The sequence below is a fragment of the Branchiostoma lanceolatum genome, chromosome 11 (genome assembly GCF_035083965.1).
Source record: "Branchiostoma lanceolatum isolate klBraLanc5 chromosome 11, klBraLanc5.hap2, whole genome shotgun sequence".
Lineage (NCBI taxonomy): Eukaryota > Metazoa > Chordata > Leptocardii > Amphioxiformes > Branchiostomatidae > Branchiostoma > Branchiostoma lanceolatum.
In genome coordinates, this window is record NC_089732.1 from 4528300 (window position 1) to 4546571 (window position 18272).

General features: G+C 40.8%; 2 protein-coding genes across 4 annotated transcripts; both read right to left on the reverse strand.

Annotated features, from left to right (window-relative positions):
- Positions 1-391: 391 nt before the first annotated feature.
- On the reverse strand, positions 392-7459 carry LOC136444377 (uroporphyrinogen decarboxylase-like). Of its 2 annotated transcripts, XM_066441897.1 has the most exons (11): positions 7229-7459; positions 6266-6371; positions 5645-5724; positions 5309-5371; positions 4760-4927; positions 4593-4622; positions 3753-3914; positions 3053-3190; positions 2576-2676; positions 2209-2275; positions 392-1918 (listed from the first exon to the last, which is right to left on the reverse strand). In XM_066441897.1, exons 1-11 carry the CDS (start codon positions 7247-7249, stop codon positions 1742-1744), a joined length of 1113 nt encoding a protein of 370 aa, XP_066297994.1. In that variant the 5' UTR covers positions 7250-7459; the 3' UTR covers positions 392-1741. The 2 variants fall into 2 exon arrangements, with proteins under 2 accessions (XP_066297994.1, XP_066297995.1); XM_066441898.1 differs by lacking the exon at positions 4593-4622 and having other exon boundaries at positions 4730-4927; positions 7229-7457.
- Positions 7460-10512: 3053 nt separating this feature from the next.
- Positions 10513-17779, reverse strand: LOC136444378 (dnaJ homolog subfamily B member 4-like). Of its 2 annotated transcripts, XM_066441899.1 has the most exons (6): positions 17249-17779; positions 15995-16184; positions 14608-14685; positions 13509-13641; positions 12735-13043; positions 10513-11315 (listed from the first exon to the last, which is right to left on the reverse strand). In XM_066441899.1, exons 1-6 carry the CDS (start codon positions 17448-17450, stop codon positions 11082-11084), a joined length of 1146 nt encoding a protein of 381 aa, XP_066297996.1. In that variant the 5' UTR covers positions 17451-17779; the 3' UTR covers positions 10513-11081. The 2 variants fall into 2 exon arrangements, with proteins under 2 accessions (XP_066297996.1, XP_066297997.1); XM_066441900.1 differs by lacking the exon at positions 14608-14685 and having other exon boundaries at positions 17249-17778.
- Positions 17780-18272: the final 493 nt, after the last annotated feature.

Consider the following 18272-nt stretch of genomic DNA (forward strand, 5'->3'; position numbering starts at 1 on the left):
GTCACTTAAGCAACACTGTCACTGACGGAAGACAGCGGATACTATTTGAAACGTCTGAATTTTATCCAGTTGCTTCAGTAACTGTCTTTTGGCGCATCTTATTACCTGTTAATATATTCAAAATTTCTGTTCTCCTTGTATTCATATCCAGTATGTATTTGTCGTTTCTATGTGTACGTATTCGCAGTCAGCCCTTGCGATTGTCAATCTATAAAAGAAATGTAAGAGAGATATTTTAGGTCTGTTTAAGAAAACATAAAGAATCTAGAGTAGATTTCTTATAAGATAGCTGGCTTTATTCTCAGGATTTTATCAGACTCCTTTAGAGTCAAGCTTGCTCTTTCTTAAAATTAACCACTCATAAAAACACAACAACAGAATAGCCTGTATGTAGATGTAAAATACACTGTATTTTCTTCTATACACCTTCAACAGCAATCTGCTTTACTCCAACTTTGTCAAATCTCAGCTCAAGCCGTGTTATGTTACTCTTCATCATTGGCACATTCTACCTCGTCATTCAAACTTTGAATGTCAGAATAGTCAGGTACATTCCATGTATATTGCAGAAATCTCCTTGCTTTGTCATCAAAACTTGAATGTTAGAATAGTCAAGTACATGACATGTATCATTGCAGAAATCTCCTTTGAGAAAAATTGGTAGATCATCATATCTTGCCACTAAAATATGCTTAATACAAGATCACTTCTCTTGGACAGTTTATGTTTTTAAGTGTTCCACTCACAGTACGTAAATGAGCGTGCCATATGCTTCTTTGTGCAATAAACTAATACTACATACTACTATTGGACACTGAAAAACTGCAGAAATAATAAGACTGACAATATTGTTTTCTCCACCTTTGAGTCTGGTTAAGTTTCAAAACAACAAGTTTCAAAAGTTATTGCACTTGTTTCTGACTTACTAGACAATACTTTTTCGGATATCATGTAGATAACACTTTAAATGACAATGCTGTCTCTTGTACAAATGTCTTGTATATGTAATTGTAGAGGCATTGGGGGGGGGGGGGGTTGGGGGGCTTTGCCTTTGGGCTAATACCCCTAGCCGGGAGGAGGGGGTCAAGCTGTCATAATATATATCAATTGACTGAGTTCTTATTATGATAGTTGTAAGGGCTAGGAATGACATATTGTAAAACTTACTGCAATTGTTTTCTGTGTTAAGGCAAACTTGTATCTTCCATAACAGTTAAAGTTCAACAGTTAATATAATTGTAATACTTACAAATCCACAGACCATAATTCTTAAAACCAGATACAGGTAAACCTTTCTATGACCACTGATATACTTTCAAACCTGTATAAGGACTACTGTCCATTGATATACAGTCAAACCTGCACTAGTGGCCGCCTTGGCTACATAAGGACCACTTGGCCATTGTGGCCACATTTTGGGTGTCCTTTAGATCATTCTTGTACATGTCTTTTACCAAAGTATCAAGAGTGTTGTCTTAACCCTCTGCTTGCTAAGGTAGCCGTTTGACACCAAAACTGCATTGGTTATGGGGTTTGCCAGCAGAGAGAAGGTTAAGTAACCACCTGTTGTGCTTATTGTGTTTATTAACCTTTAACAGACTGAAGTAGCCATTCGGCACCCCATTCTCTATTGGTTACAGAGTTAGCCAGCAGGGAGAAGGTTAAGATACCCTTCATACAGTGATTATCCTTTGAGTTGTCGCTATATAGATGGGTTTGGCAGTACTTTCATTAACAGTTCCTAGTTCTTCTTCTTGCTATCCAGATTGATTTCTTCGGATATGGAATGTACGGCGTCCACGAAGGCCTCCACATGGTCAGGGTCGATGGTAGGCCAGATCCCGTGCCCCAGGTTAGCGATGTGCTGCTGCGTCCCGAACTGTTCCAGCATTTCTCTCACGATGGTCCTGATCTCCTCCTGGGAATACAGCAAAAATGTTAGGTCACATTAGATAAATTCAATTACATTCTAGAAGGAGATAACCCTTCTTGTGTGCAAATAAGTAAATATATCAGAGAATGTTTAGAACTTAGAACTAGTAGTACAAGTGATATGTCAAACTCAACATGTTGATTTATTCATATACTTATGCATCTGTAGATAAATTAATTTGTATCCACTTGTAATTGTTTGCATGTAAAGTTGTAGAATACCTTATGAAAGTTGCTGTACTTTTGTTGTGTCAATAATGGTTGTTGTTATGTTACCTTTGGGGCATATAAAGCACCAGGGTCCATGTTGCCCTGTAATGTCACTTTTCCTTGGGTCTGGTGTCTAAAAATGATACAAAATAGGGAGAAAAGTGAGCAAAAACAATATATTGATGAAAGCTTATTTGCAAGTTTATTCCCAAATGCTATATATTCTTACCCTCTACTCAAGTGTCAAAATGGGTACCTGACTTCGGCTGGGGAGGTAAAAGGCGGTAGGAGAGGAATGGACTCCACCTTCCAATACCGTGCACTAGACACAGTGGATAACAAACCACTGCCACTACGGCCTCAAAAAGGCTATGAGACTACCTTAACCTTACTTTACCTTAGACGACTCATGTGATCATTATGTACCACTTACCGTGCAGTTTTAGGGTTTATAGTCCAGTCTAACCCCACGACTTCATATCCACACTGTGCCAGGTCCTCTATGGCATAGTGGGCACCCTTGGCAAATATGATCTGAAAACACAACATATAATGTAATTTTGTCCAAAAAAATTGCAAACACTTTACTTTGGTAATGATACGACATCATCTGGTTATCATATGATACCCTTGCTACTCATTAAAAAAAACACAGGACATAAGATCAAGGGAAATTTAGGCATTTTGTTTTCACTGACACAGCTCTTATTCTTAGCCAAAAAGAAGCCACGCCTTTTGTAGTAACCATTGGCTCAATCTTTCTAGCTAGTAAGCAAAATGATTGAGCCGTCGGTTACTACGGGATATGGCAGCCAGGCTAGGAGGAATGCGTTGTAAACCAATGTTTGTAATGGTCTCCTACTGTAACATGTAAGTACATTTGTATTCAAACTGCCATGATTTGACTCACCATAGGCACAGGTTCCTTGCCCTGTGCTCGAACTTTTTCCTCCACCTGTTTGGCGATGATGCTGAGGTAGGGGAGGGCGAAGGTGTTGAAGGTACGTGGACACAGGTGGCCAGCATGGGACTCAAACACCTGCAGCAGCTGGACAGGTGAATAAACATGTAATGACGCAAATATAGGTTAATATCTAAACGACTGCTTTGTCATTAGAAAAAAAAGGACTCTAATGATTAGCCCCACTGGATTATAACACTATATCAAAAATGTATGCTAGCCCTTATTGTATTGTATTAGTAATTAGGATGTTAAGTTTTATTCTATGCTTCCACTTTTGTATTTTGTTTAAGAGTTGTTGCCATACTTTGAACCGTGTACTATTGTCGTGCAATAAAATTCTTCCTAAAGTTCTTCTGTAATGTAACTGATTTCCTTACAAGCGCCGGTTGAAATTAAAACAGAATACTTCTACAGGATGTTGAGGGCAATATTTACGGTCCTGCATGGTCTTGTGAACTTTCCAAAAGTTTGTGAAGGCTTTTTTTATTTGTTTATTCATTAATTGCTAGAATAGAATAAAATAGAATAGAACAGAGTAGACTAGAGTGGAGTGGAATGGAATGGAATGGAATAGAATAGATGCCAGGCTAAGATGGTCCCTATCAATCCCTGGACATACCATTTTAAAGGAGGGGTGTTTCCTTACCTGTGCCCCTGCCATGACCTGTCCCACCAGGTAGTCTATGATGACCTTAGTCAGGATGTTCAGTAGTTGATGGCTCGCCTCCTCATACCTGTACAGCCACTGCTTGGGTTTACTCATGCTTTCTGAACCCCCTCCCTCGATCATGTAACACATCAGGGTCCACTGGGAAAAAAGGGGGAAGATAAAGTATTTCAAATCAAACACAATTCATCTTATGTCATGTACAGTCAAACCTGTCTACAGTGACTACTCAAGTGACTTGAGTCGCAGTAGCTATACAGTAGAGAAAATGTGCCAAAAATAGTTACTCAAGCAACTGGATAAAATTTTTAAACAGTCAGACGTTGTCTTTCGTCAGTGACTGCTATCTTTCGCCACTAGAAAAAATGGTCAAAGTAACTAGACAGGTGGCCACTATAGACAGGATTCTTTATGCTTGGGTCAATGTCAGGTACCAAAGACAGGCCACAATGGCCAGGTGGTCTTTATGCAGAGGTGGTCGCTACTACAGGTTTGGCTGTATATCAGTGGTGAGGTGTTCCTTAATATGCAGAGATAGGTACTAGTACACGTTTGATTGACAGATATCGATTGTATGTGTTATGTAGGTCAGATATCTTTAGCATAACACATCTCTTCATTTAACTTTGAAAGACCATTCGTAACTGTATGATATCAGACCTAACGTTACATAATAGTAGTAAGAACTCTATTCTAATAAAAAAAACTATCTGGACTGTCCAAAACTTTGAAAACAACTTATGTCAAAACCACAAGGATCTTTAAGGAGAAAATGGTTGTAGTTACAGCAGATTGAATGCCATTTTGAATCATACTTACTGGTGCTCCAGAAAACCCTATAAGAGGCACCTTCTCTCCAGCTTTTGCCTGGTTAACTTTGTAAACAACTTATGTCAGAATCACAAGGATCTTTATGGGGAAAATGCAGATTGAAGACCATGGTTGATCATACTTACTGGTGCTCCAGAAAACCCTATGAGAGGCACCTTCCCCTCCAGCTTGTGCCTGGTTAAAGTGATGGCATCGAACACGTAGCCGAGAGTCTTGTTCACGTCAACGTCCTTGTCTAGATTGGACAGGTCCTCCGGTAACTTCAGGGGCTCAGGGAAGCTGGGACCTTTTCCTGGGATCATCTCTACAGTCATGCCTAGCGCCTGTTTTCACATAATAACACTAAAATACTAAGGTCATTCTTTTTTTTAAATCAAGGGGGTACAATTTCTGAATTAATCTCTTTTCTCAACAATCTTGTCTGGTCTATACTGAAACACACCTACCCCTGGTTTTGAACACCATCCAGCCTTCCAAACATAAGCAAACACAGCTGCCCTTGGTGCTGAACACCATCCACACACAGGCTAACAAACCTGTCCACCCATTGAGCTAGCAATCAAATCATACATTAGCTAAAGCAGAATGAACACCAAGTTATGAAATTTTCAAAATAAAAAGTTTGATAAACAATCCTTACATCAATTTTACACAAATAACAAAATCTTTAGAATACGGGAAGGGATTAAAAATTCTATTTTTACCTGAGGCACCACGAGAATGTCGGAGAAGATGATTGCTGCGTCAAGCTGAAACCTGCGAATGGGCTGTGGTGAAGTAAACATTTGTCAGTGTAAACTCCATGGGGAAAGAGGTTGAAGGATAGTAGTCATGTATAGCTGAAGTATAGAAGGGGTTCAATAAATAAGAATCCTTATTCACTTCAGGTACAAGATAAACCATTAACAGTATGATTATCAAGTATCTAGTACATTCTCATATTCGTACCTTTGTACAAAATATTCTACCATCTTGCTAAAGTCACAAAACAAAGGCATTGTGCAGACCACATCTGTAACTTCTCAGAAGGTTTGCCTCACCTGTAAGGTAACTTCACAAGCCAGCTCAGGTGTTTGGCACACCTTGAAGAACTCATTCTCAGCTCTCATTTCCCGAAACTCTGAAGAATAAAAAAAAAACATTCAGGTATTAGCAATGATACTGTATAGAATAAAGGATCTTTTTAACGATCTTATTGTTGTACAGGAATCATGATGCCCTAGTAGCCAACATCAGAAAACATTTTACTGTCAACCTGATAAATGATTTTTTCTTTAACTTGCCAATGTCATTTTTAACAGCCTATATCATTATGTGCTAATAATATTTTGATAATCTTTTGAGATTGTAAATGCATTTTTGCTGATCCCTACCCACCTACCCAGGATCATGAAGGTACATCCACAGCTTCTCAAGTTATGCTATCCTCATACAAACACACATACATACATACAAGTTCCGCCGCAGTACTGTAGGATGTAGGAGGCCTTTTGACCAACATCTTACATTTGTACCAATACCTTTCCACCTACCAAATATCATGAATATACATCCACAGCTTCTCAAATTATTCTGTCTATCATCAAACACACATGCAGCGACTCCACCGTAGCTAAACTGAAAACATAACCTCCTGGCGAAGGTCTAAAGGCTGTTTTTACCGGGCAAGTATCTGCCCGCTTGTCTCATCACCCAGACCGGCACACGTTCCGTCTTCTCACCGCGGGCAGCGCGGAGAATCAGGTCATTCTTCAGATCGGGGAAGTTCTGTAACAACAACGTGAAGCAGACAAAATTCAGTAACAGACATCTTACACATGGTGTCGTAAAATAATCTCCAAGCACATCTTCTGGGGCAAAATTGTGACGGCTTCAACTGGACACCAAGATTTAACCGCTATGCCCCTGAGGTTGGATGGCCTGTTGTCAGAGAATGTGTCTGGAAAGCACTAGTAGTTTTATAATGCAATGTCCTAAGGCAGGGCTATCTCCAGCTTTAATTTTTTTTTATATCACTCCTTGTTTGAGAGCCTATTTTGTTTATTTTCCTTGTTAAATCTGTCATTTTAAGCTTATGAAAATACATTTTCATCAATATCATGTCTTGAAATTCACATATATTTTGACAGATGGGGTAATTTTGGTCTGCCCCGACAAGCAAGTTTCTATCCCTGGATGGGGGGACAGTTCCTTCAGAGCAAAAATCACTGAGTACCATGGAAGTTTCACAGATGCTTCAACAGCTGTTTATATTGTACAATCTGCAAGCTTCTGCACATTATGACATCGCCCATCTCCATTTGACAAAGTATCAATCAAGACTATTAAAAGAAACGAAGAATCATTCGACAAACAGCCGACTGCTTGTCTGCATTCCGACTTGACCACTTGTTACATGTTCAGACTTCATAATGAGTAAAAAGCATGACGCTTAGCTCCGGCCCCCCTCCCACCCCTTCCAACTAAACATCTAACTGATCTGTGTCGAATTCTGAGGCAACTACAACACATCTCCTATTGGGAAAATAAAACACACTAAACGTTTGTCTAGTCTATATTTTATTTCCGTAAATTGCTCTCTAGAATAAGTAGAACGTGCCAGATGTTAGAAAAGCTTAGCTCACCTCAGCCGTATTCGCCGCCATCTTTGTTTTCGTAATCTGAGGGTGTCGTGCGTGTGTAAATTGCCAGGCGGCGCTGCAGTCCGGTGTGTAATCTTCATGCAGATGAAGGGTTTTAAACTTTTTTGGCTCGCCAACTTTTCTGACAGTACTCTGGCCAGTGAGCTCGAGGGATTACTTAATGTGTAGGGTGAGCAGTGAATTTTCAGATGGCAAAGCTACCTAGTTTCCCCGTAATCTGCGCAAGAAAAATATCGTCATCATCATTATCATTCAGCACCAAGGACAGCATTTGAACAGTAACCTAAGAAAGTTGACTGGTGTTAATTCATGACGCGAAGGAACGGGAGAGGATGCATAGGTCCGTAACGTGTCTTTATGCGTCCCCAGAATTTGCCAGGAATTCGAAGGCATCTTCATTGTACACATAAACCCGATCTGCAGAAAACAAGACATGCGCTTTGGAGTAACGTTAACTCCATTTCCCCTCCTACCTTCCCTCGCCTTCTGCCATCACAAAGGCGACAAGCATGAGTGAAATATCAATAAGAAAGATGGAAACGCCGCTAAGGTTCTTACGTTTTGAGTACACATAATACATAGCTTCACACAAAGTTCGCTAGACTCGTATCAAGGAGGTTATCAAGCCTCATTGCTCGTATCCATCTTCTTCTTCTTCTTAATTGAGGCTTAATTCTTCTTATTCTAGCTCCGCTTCGCTCACCGAATCGCTTACCGACGGGTATTTGGCAGGGAGGCAATCAAAAAGGCGAACCGGGGCTGATTAGGATATATTCCAGGCTAAAGGTTCACAGAAATGTCGCAAGAAACAACGTAACTCCAATGACAACAACAGAAACACAGCGCGATGGCGTACTGATACAGGAGCGTCGCCTGGCGGACAAAATTATCATTACAACTGCTCCAGGCGCAAAGATTTTGATTTCTTATCTGTGATTGGTCAATTTGATAATGTATCAAATATTCCTATTGGTAGAGATGCTTCTCAATTTGACTAATGGTAGCGCAGAGACTCAACACCTACGGTAAAATTTCCCCCGTCTATCATATTTCTTTGTCCAATCAAAATAGAGATAGACTCCGGGTTAGCCAATCAGCGTCAAGTGTTCTCTTCCCTCACGAGCGAAATACTAGTACCTGCATTTTGGACACTGGTCACTAGGGGTCGCTGTGAGACCGTGAACAATTCAATTGAAACCGGGTGGTGAAAAACGTTCCTTTGAGACATTCTACAGGGTTAAGCTTCTTGATGTTTGTTGTTTAAGTGGCACAGTTGGTGAGTAGCCTAATTTCCAGCCTATCTTCGCTCCTCTGATCGCTCTTTGCCAAATTCAGAGCTAGAACACCGGGCGACTTGGGGAGGGCGGAGGTCACCGTCAAATCTTGCTTGCTGTCGCCACTGCTAGGTGTATGATGTGTTAACTGCATTCCACCATTGTCTAACGTTACATACAGGCAAAAATACTTTTCCTTGGTGCTGAATCATGCCATCCACGCAAAGGTAAACACATCGTCCCTGGAGCCAAACGCCGTAGAGCCATCGATACACAAGCGAAAATACCTGTCCTTGGTGCTGAACACAGCTATCCATACAGAGCACAATCCCAAGTCATGACTCTACAGCCTGCATTTTACCTGTCTGCCGTTTGATAATAAATGTAACGTTAAGTGTAAACAGAACAGAAATGTGACAGCCCCCTCCCCCCTATACTTGCTACATTGACTGGTACATTATAGCCTGGTACATTATAGCCTGAGTTTGTCTAAGAATGTCAAAACCTCCAAGAGGAATTTAAAATATTGTCCCAGCTTTACAATCCATAAACATCCCATTTACAAGCTATTCTTTTCTTCTTCTTAACAAAAACTGCCATCTTAGTCTAGAAACCAGGCTTGTTTGGCACCATAATTTCCTCAGGTTTCCTCTAGCATGACAAATTTAGTATAGTGACATTACAGAGGCCTGTACCCAGGCTTCCAGTTCATGAACTAGCCCTATTTAACCATGCTATTTGCCCTTCCGACCTTAAATGACAGCAATACAAAAATAACCCAGCAGATATTTTGACACACAAATACATCCCTACCGTGGCTACATACTCATATTTACCTCGATCCACTCTTAGCCCCCCTCCCCCTTCTTATACCGAAAATTCCAGCCCAAGATACACTAACTTAAAGATAAAGCCTTGTAATATTCTCTAAAAATCAGAATCGTCATTGAATAGTATTTCCCAATATTCCTAATATAATCGGAAAAAAATAGAACCTAAATTTAGTAATGTGTTAAAACTACCATCGGAACAGTTAGCAAATTTCGTACATTAACTTTATCTAACATCCTCCCCATCCTTCTTTAATGTACAGACCCAAACTATGCCAGGCCTTTAACTGTGGCCTCGCAAACTGCCCCACCTCACCAACGTAGGGACATATTTGGCACGATGGCACACACAAGGAGGGAATCAGGGCTAATAGGGGGACCAGGGCTCTCTCCTGCTCTGAATTGTTTTGCTTTGAGGAATCTAGGGTGTACAGGGGCATGCTCTGAAAATTTTGAATTTCTTGTCCCTCTGAAATGATATTTCCTACATTTTGTAGGACGATTTCAAATAGCGTCTTCTTAATGTAATACAAAGTAATTTCTACAGTTGCTTGGTTTATTTTGTACTACCGCTCTTGGATGTGGGTTCGAATCTGCATAGGAGAATGAGCTTCATCTAATTTTGCAAACGTTCTGTGGCTCTCTCGTCGACAACCTGGTGAATTTGTCATTGAGATCCGATTTGTGCTGTCAATGGGGAAGAGATAGTTGAAATTTTTGTCTGTTCTTCCACTATGACTGAGCTCCAGTGCAAGGACTGTTGAAGGGTTCAGGGGTATGCTTCCCCAGTAAGTTTTGAACTTCCTGACCCTATTAAACGTTACTTCCTGTATTTTGAGGGGCAAATTTCACATGGCTTCATCTTACTTCTGTGGCACTGTTATAAGGTTAAAATGTCTCATGCAGTCTCCATTTCTTGTCTGTGAAGGGGGACGGAATAGTTGACATTTTTGTCCTGGTCGGAATGACAGATGCTTGAGAGAACCCTAAGGGGGACATAGCTAAGATGGTATTCGGTCATCAACACTTACTCTCCGCAGATTCAAACCCGCGTCCTAGAACTCCGCTTGGTTCTTGGAAGCGGGTTTGAATCTACGTAGGAGAATGTCCACACTCATAGAAACATCCACCACTTATTTCTTATTCCCGTGACTTCCACAAACCGTGTTCACTCTCATTTATTACAGGACTGTATACTTGGTATACAAAAATATCGATGTCAGTGTCATTGTTCTAGCTATCACATGTTGACCACAATCACTGTACATTAATACGGTATCTTGGTGCAAGTTTGATAGACCTTGATCATTGCAGCTGGCACTTAAAACATGTAGCTGAAAGTCTCTTGTACAGCACATGTACTAGTGTTCCTCATATTGCATTATACTGGTGGAAAGTCTTTGTACAGTTGGCATGTGAATCGTTTGGCCTCCTGTGCAACTACACAGTATCTTCAACAATGTACATTAAACCGATATATATATAGCTTTCCTTTATTTGGCCTACACCAGTTTTTTCCACTGTAGTAGCGTCACCCTTATTTCACATAGTATCTCTGTTCCACGAACATCTACTTTGCAAAATATACTTTAAATGTCCTTCCATGTCACAAGTATTGTCCATGTTTTGTGACTGATCTGTACTGGTCTAATTCAAAATTAATTCCAAAACGCTTGGCAATAGGACACTTCCTAAAGCAAATATATATAACCACAGTTTCTAAACTATTATCTATGCTGGTAGACAGTCCCGCAAAATGTCCTTTGTTGGTGCTGATAGTCCGTTAGGAAACTGGATGTCAAACTGTACAACAATGTTTCCTCGCTGGCTTGGCTGTTTAGGCAAGGGGAGTCCCTCCCCACGGATAATCTTTTTGGACGTAGGTTTGATAATGTCCTGGCAGTGGATGGGAACAGTCCTCCCTTGGTCCAGGGTGGGAACTTGCACGGTGCAACCAACCAAGGCCTGAGGAGAAGAAGAAAACAACTTGTTACTGTAGTGTAGGAGAAATATGGTAGATACTCGGCACAATTCAAAGGTTTTTTCTAGAAAAATGTTGCACTGGGGCACAAGAGAGTGGGTGAGGATGGTAGCAAGCTAAGGATTTCCCTCCCATCCACGGTGTGGAGTTTCAGAGAATTTAAAAAATGGGGTATCATTGAGGCTTCTTAAGGGGGAAAATTGCTATCAGAGTTCAGACAGGTCACAGTTGAAGACTGTAGCTAGCATCGCTGGTCAGTCTAAATTTTGTGCTGGTCAGAGGATCTGCTCCCCAGGATATGGTCAGGGCATGGGGGCACAGCGCCCCTGTAACCCTCTTTAGAAAAATCACCTTTTTCCTGTGTCTTACCGCAAAATAAACCAACCACATTTACAGTACTAGTCTACACTAGTCTAACGACCTTCCATTAATCATATGTAACTGAGAATGTACTGCTGCGTAACGCTGTGCTATCTTTACTGTCCCACAGCAAAGTCTGAGAGCCAAAAATAGGCCGGGACCATCAGCTGGTGTGTCCAAAACTGGCTGGGCACATAACCAGAGTCTCCAGCTATGTTAGCTATGACCTTACTGGTCTGATTCAGACTGACAGGCACGCAACTGGAGAGGCTGAAGTTGACACCTATTTCCTGTCTTACTATAAAGATAGAACTGTGCTGCTTTACTGATATTGCTTCACAATTTGATAAATACAATTGTAACATGACTGTTTTGTTTAGATGTGTCAAAACTAAAGGATGCCCATTCTCAATTCCTGTCAACCTTGATGAGTCCTTCACATACTAAGGATAGTTCCAATGTTATTCAGGTCAGGAAGATCTGAAGGGGATAAACACCTATTTCCATCCAGCGTTTCTAGATCTGTTTTATTTACCTCAGTCTGCAGTTTATTCTACATTTGAGGTGAAGGTACAAAATGGGAAAAACTCCACAAATGAATTTATGAAATACACAATTGCACAATGGTGGGTCAAAGTAGAAAACAACTTCTTTCTCGCAAACTTTACCTGAACAAAAAAAATCTTAACATGCAACTCATACGGATTTGAACGTACACACAAGTGTGAACAGGCCCTTATGCAGCTTCTACATACCGCAAATGCAGAAATGTTCGCAGGGATTTAATTACACAGTAGGGATAAATTGGAGTGTTTGCAGTGGTTTTGAGTTCTCATTTGAAACAATAGTAGTGCTGCAGTCACAAAATGGAATGGCTTTTCACAGTGGTTTTAAGTTCACGGTAAAGAGTTCACCGTGAAAACTGCAAGCATAAAAATACCCCAAACATTTCTGCTTTTACAGTACAGTACTGTACAAAACTGGTTTAACACGCCTGAAGGCAGTTTACCGGTTAGTCAACACAAAGAACACAGCCTACTTACATCTCTAAGGGAGAGTTTTGCTGTGTAGATCAGGTTACTCCCGTCCCTCTTGAAGACAGTGTGCGGCTTATCCTTTAAGACAAAGACGATGTCCGCGGGAATATGTCCGGGTTTCTGGTCGCCCTCCTTGGGGAAGGTGATCTTGGTTCCTTCCTTCCAGCCCTTCCTGATCTGAATCTCCAGAACCTTGTCCTCTCGCCGCGCGTAACTGTCCGCGCCAATGACCTGGCGGTTGATCTTCATCTTTTTCGTTGTCCCGCGATACACTTCGTCCAGCGAGACCATTAGATTGTGAGTTATAGGAGGGTCCTGTAGACATTTCAAAAAGCATTGTTATGTAAACAGCATCAAAAAATATAGGAGAAAGGATTGCACCAGGACTCCTAACAGCAATAGATTTTTTCAGTTTGACAGAAAAACCTTCATGCCAAGCCCCGTACATAAAACAAATGTTGGGGGTCTGGGTGCATGCTATCCTGTGAAAACTCCTGTTTGAAATGCTGTTTCCCACATTTATAAGGGGCAAATTTCAATTGTCTTCATCTTTAAAATTTTGTGGCACTGTTCACTACCTGATGAAAATGTTGAGAAGTTTTGATTTTGTCTGTCAAGGGGGACAGAATAGTTGAAATATTTGTCTCAAGGATCAAAATTCTGTCTAACGACTAACAAATGTTTTAGATAGGGAGAAAACATTGCAGAAATCAGTGACATTTGTCTACATGTTTGAAAACACAATATAAAGCAGTACAAATGTTGTTCAACACGGTTTACCTGTACTTCTTTCCTCATCCGTGTAGGTCCGTGCCCACCACCCATGCCTCCCATAGGTCCGACTCCAAAGCCTCCGAAGGGATCGTCGTCCACTTCCATCGGATCAAACCCATCGTGGCCTCTCCCTCCGGAACTGTTGGACACAAAGGAGAATGAGGTTGTTAGGGGGGCTTATCAGCGACACAGACATTATTAAGGAATGAAAACAGGAAATAAATATTGCACAAAAATGGCATAAAGAGAGCTGAATGATGACCTAAAAAGAACTTAATATTGACCTAAAAAGAACTGAATAATAACCTAAAAAGTATTGAATGATAACCTAAAAAGTACTGAATATTGACCTAAAAAGTACTGAATAATAACCTAAAAAGTATTGAATAATAACCTAAAAAGTACTGAATGATAACCTAAAAAGTACTGAATAAAGGTTTCACTGAAAAACATAGATGCAGCAACATCACAAAGTACCACTGGAAGAGACCGTGCGTCATGTGAGGAAAGACAAACAAACAGTCCTGATGACAACAATGGGCAAAGCAAAGTTTAGAACTTGAAGGTCTTGGGTTCGAATCCCGGCTGTTGTTTCTCACCACCCAAAAAAGCATGCTTATGGAAAGTGTTACAGTCCTTGACTGTGGTCAGCTGTTTGCTGTGTACTTGTCAAACATTGTTTGGGAAATTGCCCAAGTACACCACAATAAACCTGTGTACAGTACAGCATACACAGGATCTTCTTGTTTTAAACAGCTCAGAGAAATAGCAAGGCTCGATATACCCATCTGCAATTTGCAGATTCATAATATTTTCAAGATTGAAGTTAAGAATAGATATCAGACAACTAGCAATTTTGCAGCTTAAACAATATAGGATCAAAATCATTAATCAAATACTAATGCAGGAAACAGATACTGAGCTTTGAATAGCTTTCCCTTGAGCTAATATGCAGAATAAACGCACCATTCTCCACTTCCAAATATTTTGTTCCCAGTTGGTGCTAGTAGTAGCATATCCCATCATACATGTGCATGTACACAACAGTACTAACACAACACACACATCAACCAGTACAGGACAGGAGTAAGGGGAATGGTTGCACCTTTGAAATCCCCCAAAAGGGTGCATGTGTTGCATGTGTTGCATGTGCTGTTGTCTGCCAAAGGGGTCTGCTGATGAACTGCTTGAAGGAAAACATTGCAGCATTACTCTATCTACAGCCCTCAATATACTTACAATCCCAACATTACACTTCACAACTTTTAGGATGCTACAGGTCTTTAATCACAACCATTTTTTTGCACCCACCAAGGTTTCGATGTAGATGCGAAAAATCAATTTGGCTATGATTTACCAACCTATTCATTATTGGGGTGTATTTTCACGTAATGTAACACTAACAGAAGACTTTTTGCTTGGTTTCAAAACAAAACACTACATCATCAAGACTCATTTGCTGTTAAAAGTTAACAGCATTATCGTCACAGCAAATGGACATCACATTTTGGGCTTTGGGAATATTGTATTGGTTTATGAAAGGCTTATTTTTGAGCCCAAACAGAACAGAGGTACAAATTCAACGATGATGCGTTTTGAGGACTGGTATAGTACGTTCCTGTCCAACCCACGTTTACACAAGCGTGGATGTTTACATTTCTGCACCACATGCAACACAGCTCTGCCCACTGTGGTCAAACACTGCCACTGACAGGTCAACATTTCTGTCACTTCAAGCCATTCACAGGTAGCTAGCTTGCTTACTTTGTCATGAGAAATCCGGTCATGACTTTGTTGGCATTCTAATACCACATACAGTTTTGTTCAGTCTTAGCCATCATCCTCAAAATCAAAATGAGCATTATAAACAAGACCATAGGCTGCAAGAAGAAAGCCGAGTCAACGCTTTATTTTGGCCTAATTACGATACAGCCTTAAACAGCCAGTGAAGCCTATCTATGGTCATTCGCAGTGAGTAATCAAGCTCTAAATAAGCTGCTATTTTCTGTCCACTGTGTTCAGAAAGGACAAAATGCCTCTGATTCAGAGTCTGAATAAAACTCTTCCATCTGATGTGCTCACCACTGACATAGTTCTTCTGCTAAACATGACCGCAGCACAGGAAACAACAACCACAGACAAGCCCCAGTGAGTAAAGCGGGAAAAATCCACATGGTGCAACAGCCGACCAATTTTTTGTGTTGTAACTGCTGATTGGTTGGTTCATGTCACATGACAGAACAGTTGTAAACAGAACAGCCATTCCTGCATCAACTTATCACGACAAGGTACCAAAAAAAAAAAGTAATCAATGAGCAACGAACTGCCATTCTCGCACAACCATCCATTGTAGAGGCAGCAGTACTCCCTCCGAACAGATGTTGCGGTAAAAAAATTGTGAAGTTTACCAACCAGCCAAACCGTAAGAAAACTTCACAATGTTCCACCCCAACATCTGCTTCGAGATTTAGAGTCAGTGTGAATATACATACCTGAAGAACATGCGTTGGGAGCCACCATTGCTCATGAAGGAGAATGCCTCGAAGGGGTTCGACGTTCCGAAGAACCTCTGGAACGTTTCGTTGGGGTCGCCGTGGAAGGTGTACGACGTGTAACCGCCCGGACCGCCGCTGCCGCCGCCACCGGGGCCACCGCCGCCGCCGCCCTTCAAACCCTCCTCTCCTGCGGAATAAACACACAGATCAGGGTCAAGGTCATGTTGATTGCTAATACTCATCCCCTTTTGACTAAATGCTGCGACCATGCTGCAACTGCTGAGCAACCAAAGATTTGACCAAGGAGGTTGAAATAATCTTACTTTAACCTCCTTGATTTGATGGATCGGTCAACACATTGATTTGACGGATTGCTAAATGTATAGATTGTGAACAAATCTTTTCATGTTTTGTATGTTTTGTTGCCTTTTAAATCATACTTTTACATCGTTTATCATATTCCTATATCTATAAAATCAAGAGTCACACAACTCCAATTTTGGTTGCTGTAAACTCGCTCAGCGATTGAGCTGTGCAGGTATTTGAATTTTTCAGATGTGTATCTGAATTAAGGTTCAAGCCTTAATTGGACTACCAAGTGTAGATCTTTAATATCAAAGATTCTGACAGATTTCTTAGTTTGGATTTATGACCTCTTTAAAAATATTTGCATTTTTGAGTGTTACAGGAAATATTATATGAATAAGTTGTTCTTTTTGTAGCATGAGTCTTAATTTTGATGTATTGATGTCAATCAATTTCGTCAACTGTGTGTGCTAGACTCCAATAGCCTTCATTGTTAAATGACTCTGTAGCTAAACCAAACTACATATTTAATATCCAAAAAATTATAGGAAACGGATCTCGGACATGGCAACATCACACCCTTGGTGAATCAGCTGTAACCTCAGGGTGTTTAAATTTGCGGTCCGTTTTAGAAACATTTGCATTAGTGGGCGGGGCCGACGAATTGTGGAGTACGTTCTAGCAATTTCTAGCAACTTCAGGAAGTAAACTAAAACGAGCAATATAGAACACTTTTGGACAGGACTTTGCATACAATTTCTTTTCATAAAAGCGCAAATGCCACTGTCAAACATCTAGAAGACCATATTAAGTAAAAGTATCCGTTAAACGTTATTGACATCAACTTTAATAGACCTGGTCGTGGTCTGACTACGTTTCTTCGACCTGTTTTCGTGGACCAACCTGACATTTTGAGAAGACAAAAATAAAGACATTATAACTCACCATACTGATCATATATCTCTCTCTTCTTCGGGTCGCTCAAGACTTCATAAGCCTCCGCTATCTCCTTGAATTTTTCCTCGGCGCCCGCAGATTTGTTTTTATCGGGGTGGTATTTCAGCGCCATTTTTCTGTACGACTTCTTGATCTGTTCTTCGTTCGCGTCTCTGGAAATGCCCAGCACCTTGTAGTAGTCCTTCCCCATGGTGGAATCAGTCTTACTTCTCAGCGATCAGAAGCAGAGATTTTCTCGTGACACCACTGAAGATAATCCTCCTCTAATCCTTGTATGTTCGCTGGATCGATAGTTAAGGGCACCGTACGTCAAACCCTGGTTACCCGCGAAATTCTCACAACAAAACCGATTCCTTCGCGTCGAAAGCCGCTAGAAGGGTCCCTAGAGTTCGTAGGAAAGTCCTGAGTTCGTCTCGCCCTCTGCAGGCGTGTAATTTGCCTGAAATACTGTCTGAATATGTCGGAAAATGTATCACCGACCTTTATCCAGCAGTGGGAAGTGACGTATTGGGGAGAGAATCACCTGGAAGTTTCCGGAAGTTTCTAGAACGTACGTCACATCCGGTTAGATCTCGTTCTCAGGTACTCTTCTGGTATTCCCCCAATTTCCCCGTTGTTAAAATATCATAGGTTCACAAAGTAACTACATGTATCAAAAAAGTGTAAAGTAGCCACATTTATGAAGGTTGAATTTGAATATGATCGTAAGATATTTGAGGGGTTCTGATAGAAACTTATGGAACATCTCGTTCCCGGGTTTCCCGTTTGTTGTCACTGGTGCAGCGACACCCGCCGACAACGCCCATTATTACAACTACCGTACCCAGATCCGAACCAAGGATTTCGTTACTAAGATGCTTTATTTCGCTTTCTATTGTCTAAACGTTTGTCTGCTTGTTAATTCTAAGCAATGATTTTCGGACAGGAGAATACATGTATGATCATTGACTCAGCTACTGAAGGGATAGAATTAACAAGACAACAACACAAGAAATAAACTTTTTCAAAACTC

What these genes read in the sequence shown, in the direction of transcription:
- LOC136444377 (XM_066441897.1), bottom strand. Translation starts at nt 7,249, where the DNA reads ATGGCGGCGAATACGGCTGAG. An exon ending in GCAAGGAACCTGTGCCTATG is followed by an intron (nt 2,677 to 3,052) that starts GTGAGTCAAATC and finishes TTGTGTTTTCAG; the next exon opens with ATCATATTTGCCAAGGGTGC. An exon ending in GTGCTTTATATGCCCCAAAG is followed by an intron (nt 1,919 to 2,208) that starts GTAACATAACAA and finishes CTGTATTCCCAG; the next exon opens with GAGGAGATCAGGACCATCGT.
- LOC136444378 (XM_066441899.1), bottom strand. Translation starts at nt 17,450, where the DNA reads ATGGGGAAGGACTACTACAAGGTGCTGGGCATTTCCAGAGACGCGAAC. An exon ending in AGAGATATATGATCAGTATG is followed by an intron (nt 16,185 to 17,248) that starts GTGAGTTATAAT and finishes TTTATTCCGCAG; the next exon opens with GAGAGGAGGGTTTGAAGGGC. An exon ending in GGATGAGGAAAGAAGTACAG is followed by an intron (nt 13,044 to 13,508) that starts GTAAACCGTGTT and finishes AAATGTCTACAG; the next exon opens with GACCCTCCTATAACTCACAA.